Source organism: Vicia villosa, linkage group LG5 (genome assembly GCF_029867415.1).
Source record: "Vicia villosa cultivar HV-30 ecotype Madison, WI linkage group LG5, Vvil1.0, whole genome shotgun sequence".
NCBI lineage: Eukaryota > Viridiplantae > Streptophyta > Magnoliopsida > Fabales > Fabaceae > Vicia > Vicia villosa.
In genome coordinates, this window is record NC_081184.1 from 38,044,565 (window position 1) to 38,049,890 (window position 5,326).

At 37.9% G+C, this 5,326-nt stretch overlaps 1 protein-coding gene across 1 annotated transcript; it reads left to right on the forward strand.

Moving 5' to 3' along the window:
- Positions 1-815: 815 nt before the first annotated feature.
- Positions 816-3,194, forward strand: LOC131604530 (uncharacterized). The gene is made up of 3 exons (XM_058876961.1): positions 816-1,008; positions 1,156-1,660; positions 1,727-3,194. The coding sequence occupies exons 1-3, from the start codon at positions 816-818 to the stop codon at positions 3,192-3,194; spliced, it is 2,166 nt and encodes a 721-aa protein (XP_058732944.1).
- Positions 3,195-5,326: the final 2,132 nt, after the last annotated feature.

Consider the following 5,326-nt stretch of genomic DNA (forward strand, 5'->3'; position numbering starts at 1 on the left):
ATTTAGATTTGATTTATGATTGAGAAATATATTTCAAGTCTTGTTCTACAACATTTTATCAAGTAGTGGATAAATGCTAGAGATAGATTTATTTGCCACTTTTCTATTTGTATCAATCAATCAAGCTTAATGTATTGATAGTTAGAGTGAGAGATCATCTAGAGATTAATATATTAACTTTCACAACTTTGTTTAGACATAAACATTGTTGAGAGGATACTAGAACATTGCATTGCTATTGAAGTATACTTTAGTTGTTAAAGTCACATAGGAGATAGGGATAGTGAAACCAAAACCAATCTTGTCAATCTTTTATCTTTGAACAAATCTTATTTTATTACTTGTTTTACCTTTTGAATAGAAAAATAGAAACTCAACTTAAACCAACTTTGTTACAACTTAAACTTAAAGCGATAGTAACTATAGAACGGCGGTAATATCACCCAATCTCTGTGGATACGATTTAAAAATATTTGCCTTGAATATACTATTCAACAAATTGGCGCCGTTGCCGGGGATTGGCGTTTGATATTGCAAGCATTGCAATAGTTCATTGTTTTAAGTTTTGTTACTTTATTAATATCGCTTTTTCGTTTCACTTGGTTTGCTAGTTTTGTAGATTCTTGTGTATGCGAGAAAAGGCTACCGAAGAGCAATTTCATTTTGATCCCGAAATTGAAAGAACACTCCGAAAGCTCAATAGCAAGACACGAAGAAGAAGGAAGTTAGCCCAAGAGAAGCGACAAAGAGAAGAGGCATCTACTTCTTCTAACAATCACATTGAAGAAGTAGTTGTAGAGACTTTTGAAGGAGACATGGCGGGTGTTGTTCCAACCGAAATGTCCGCCAATAGTCCAAGACGTACCGCCCAATTTGCACGCAATGCTCAAGGTGGAGCAAATACGGAGATGAAGACCGGAATCCTCCAACTTGTTTATGCAAATCCATTCACCGGAATGGATCATGAGGATCCCTTTGCACATCTCACCAAGTTTTATGAGATTGCGGGTTCAACGGGAGTCGATGCGGCTAATGAAGAATCATTGTTCAAGAGATTATTTCCACACTCACTACTTGGGAAAGCCAAAGAATGGTATCTTGATCAATTACCAAATGTGATGACAGATTGGAATCTATTGGAAGAAAAATTTTTAGAACGATACTTTCCTCAATCCCGATTCATGGAGGCCAAAACGGCAATTGCGGTTTTCAATCAAGGAAGCAACGAGTCCTTAAATGATGCTTGGGAAAGATTCAAATCCATGCTTAGAAAATGCAAGGGTCATGGTTTTGATGATCTCACACAAATTCACATCTTCCGAAATGGGCTTCAACCGGTGCACAAGACACTTTTGGATGCTACCGCGGGTGGCTCCCTAATGTCAAAAAGCACGGAGGATGCAATAATGATAATCGATCGTATGGCACTCAATGATCTCCAAACTCAACATGATAGGAGTCCATCACAAAGGAAGCCGGGTGTTCTCGAATTAAACACCAATGATGCCATCCTTGCTCAAAACAAGATTCTCTCTCAACAAGTTGAGTTACTCACTAAGCAAATGTCGAAGCTTCCACAACAAATGAAGGAAATTCATGGGATGCAAATGACTTCTCACGTAGCAAGTTGTGAACTGTGTCAAGGTGACCATCCTACCAGGTTTTGTCCTCCTCCCGAGGGTGAAGAAGTGAATTATGTCAACAATCAAAATCAAGGTTATCAAAGGCAACCTCCACCTCACAATAACCCGTACCAAAGAAACAACCAAGGACTTCAACCCTCAAGATTCAATAATCAACACTATCAACATCAAAGTCCTTATCAAAGTCCAAATCCTCAAGTCCAAGGTCAACAATCTCAAGGTGGGAGCTCAAAATTGGAAGACACTCTTACACAATTCATGCAAGCATCCATGGCTAACCAAAGGAGCAATGAAGCGGCCATAAAGAATTTAGAAAATCAAGTGGGTCAACTTGCAAAGCAATTGTCCGAGCAACAACCGGGAACATCCTTTTCCGCCAACACCCAAACCAATCCTAAGGAACATTGCAAAGCCATTGTTACAAGAAGTGGGAGAAAGGTGAATAATGGTGTGAATGAAGAGGTTATAGTGGAAGATGATGAGGAGGTAGTAGTTGAAGAGGAAGAAGTGGAAGTGATAGTTGAAAATGAGGGAGAAAAAAGTGAGGAAAAGATAGAGGAAGACTTAGTTGAAAAAGAGAGGAGAGAAGATGAAGAAAAGGAGAAAAACACTAAAAGTGTGAAGAGAAATAAAAAGAGAGATGAACAAAAGAGCGAAATCCCTTCCCAACACTTACCATACCCTCATGCCAAATCAAGGAAGGATAATGCAAGGCAATACGCTAGGTTTATGGATATTTTCAAACAACTCCAAGTAAATATCCCATTTTCCGAAGCGTTAGAACAAATGCTAAAATATGCAAAGTTCATGAAGGACATTCTCACCAAGAAAAAGAGATATTCGGAAGAGGAGACTATTTTACTTGATGCTCGTTGTAGTGCCATAATCCAAAAGACATTACCAAAGAAAGAAGCCGACCCGGGACGTGTTACCTTGCCGGTTACAATTGGAGGTCATTACATAGGTAACGGTTTGGTAGATTTGGGCTCAAGTATTAATTTAATTCCGTTATCTATCATCAAGAGATTGGGAAACATAGAGATGAAGCCGACCCGAATGACTTTGCAACTAGCCGACAAGTCTCTCACCTCTCCTTATGGAGTTGCACAAGACATGCTAGTCAAAGTGGACAAATTTTTGTTCTCGGTAGACTTTGTGGTAGTTGATATGGAAGAAGACCGTGACGTACCATTGATACTTGGAAGACCTTTCATGAAAACAGCCCGGATGATGATCGACATAGACGATGGTCTTATGAAGGTGAGAGTGCAAGATGAAGAAGTCACTTTCAATCTCTTTGAAGCAATGAAGCATCCCAAGGATAAACATGACACATTTCGAGTCGATGCCACCGAAGAGGAGATCGAGGAGGTTGCTAATCAAGTTCACATCTCTAGTCCTTTGGAAAGATCTCTTATAGGAGCTTACAATGTCTTATCCGAGATTGAAGAGAAAGAAATGGAAGCATTCTTGAATGAGTTGGAATCTTGTGGGGAGATAGACCATAATGAAGAAAATGTAGAAGAGTTGCATGCGGAAAAGAAAGTGTAAGAATCAAAAATTGAGCTAAAGATGTTGCCACCTCATTTGAAGTATGTTTTCCTTGGTGATAACTTCACTAAGCTGGTGATCATTAGTAATTCTTTGTCTACTCAAGAGGAGACTCGCTTAATCGAGGTGTTAAAGAAGCATGAAGGTGCAATAGGGTGGGTTTTATCTGATTTGAAAGGTATTAGTCCCGCTTATTGCATGCACAAAATCATGATGGAGGACGATTACTGTAGCGGTAAAAATGTATTCGACGCGTTTCCGCATTCGAAGTACAACAGAGTCGCCACCGAACTTTATTTATTCCAAGAAGGAAAGGGAAAATATCGATAAAACCCACAGAATAAAAAGAGAAGGATAAGATGGTCGTTCGTAACCAAATTAGGGTTCGGGAGTCGGTTAAGCAAGGGGAAGGTATTAGCACCCCTTACCTCCATCGTACTCGATGGGACCCATTTAGTTAGTTTTGTGTTTGAGTGTTAGTGTAATGTTTGTGTTCTTTAGCTTATTAATCGAGAAAAGGTAAAAGAAAAGATTTTTAGGTTTTTTATTATTGTGAAGAAAAAGAAATGATTTTTTTATTATTATGCTCGCCAAGACGTTTGTATCTTGTGCCTACGTATTCCCTAGTGCAATGGGAAAGTCAGAGCAATCGTAGTTCGGGCTAGGAACCACGAAAAGTTTTGTTGGTTGATTTTAGCGAGAGGTACTCGATCGCTTTCAAATGGAAATACTATGCGCACATGGATATGAGATCACTACAAGAATGGATGACTAAATCAAGATAAGACATGATTTTGGCCATCATCGCATTCGAGTGGAAGATGTTAGATCTTCACATGTGGAAGTATGTTCGCATTTTAAAATTGGATAAGTGTCTCGTTTATGAAAAGAGTTTTAAAAGCCATAAGGCAAAAAGGTTTGAATGAAATTGATATTGTGTTTTAAAGGGACATTTAGCAAAGGATTGAGCATAGGTGTTCACCTAGCGCGTCTTTACCCAAGGTATTGAACAGGAGCGAGCCCCATTGTCACTTGTTGTCCTTGTTAATTAACTTATTTTAATTCAAAAGATCAAGGTATTCAAGAGGTGTTCACCCCTTGTCACAGAATCTTTCGGTTTGATAAAAAAGGATTCAAAAGATCAAGGTATTCAAGAGGTGTGCACTTCTTGTCACAGGATCTTTCGGTTTGATTAATGTGTTTTGATTCAAAAGATCAAGGTATTCAAGAGGTGTTCACCCCTTGTCACAGGATCACTTTGATTTGATTAAGTTTTAAGAAAAAGTTTGATTCAAAGGATCGAAGGTATTCAAGAGGTGTGCACTTCTTGTCACTTGATCACTTCGATTTTGTTAACGAGTTTTGGTTCGAGAAAATCAAGGTATTCAAGAGGTGTGCACTTCTTGTCACTTGATTTCTCGATTTATTTAAGAAAGCAATTTATTGTTTGATTCAAAGGATCGAAGGTATTCAAGAGGTGTTCACCCCTTGTCACTTAATCACTTTGATTTAATTAATATATTTTGATTCAAAAGATCAAGGTATTCAAGAGGTGTTCACCCCTTGTCACTTAATCTCTTGATTTGATTAAGAAGGATTTTTTTTTAAGGTGTTAATCCAAAAGAATTGAGGTATTCAAGAGGTGTACACCCCTTGTCACACGATCTTTCAGTATGGTTAAAGAATTTTTATAAAGAAGAAATCGACGTTGGATCGAAAAATTATTGAAACGACCTGGCGTTGGACCAAGGTTTATTGATTTTTGGATTGAGATTAATATAATATTTTTTGGAGTTTTCAATATAAGAAATAAAATCTAACCTTAAAGAAAACATGTATTTTTGTATTTTTTATTTATTTATAACAATAAAGCAACAATTAAACAACAATTAAATAAAACTAAAACAATTAAACAAAACCATAAAAAATATGAGCTAGAATGTAAACATGGGGGAGCATGGAAATAAAAGAGGCGTTGGGCCTACCAAATCGGGTAAGAGCCATGAGGGCCCAAACCCTAAACCAACAAAAAAACCCTGAAGATGTTAGGGGGATCCAGCCGCCCCAACTTGCCTCAAACAGAAAAAAAAAACACGTAACTTCAACTCTCATCTTAACTCACGATTTTCTCC

Coding starts and splice junctions, on each gene's coding strand:
- LOC131604530 (XM_058876961.1), top strand. CDS start 816: ATGGCGGGTGTTGTTCCAACCGAAATGTCCGCCAATAGTCCAAGACGT. Junction 1,009..1,155: donor CAAGTTTTATGAGATTGCGG/GTTCAACGGGAG, acceptor AAAAATTTTTAG/AACGATACTTTCCTCAATCC. Junction 1,661..1,726: donor CAAGGTGACCATCCTACCAG/GTTTTGTCCTCC, acceptor AGGTTATCAAAG/GCAACCTCCACCTCACAATA.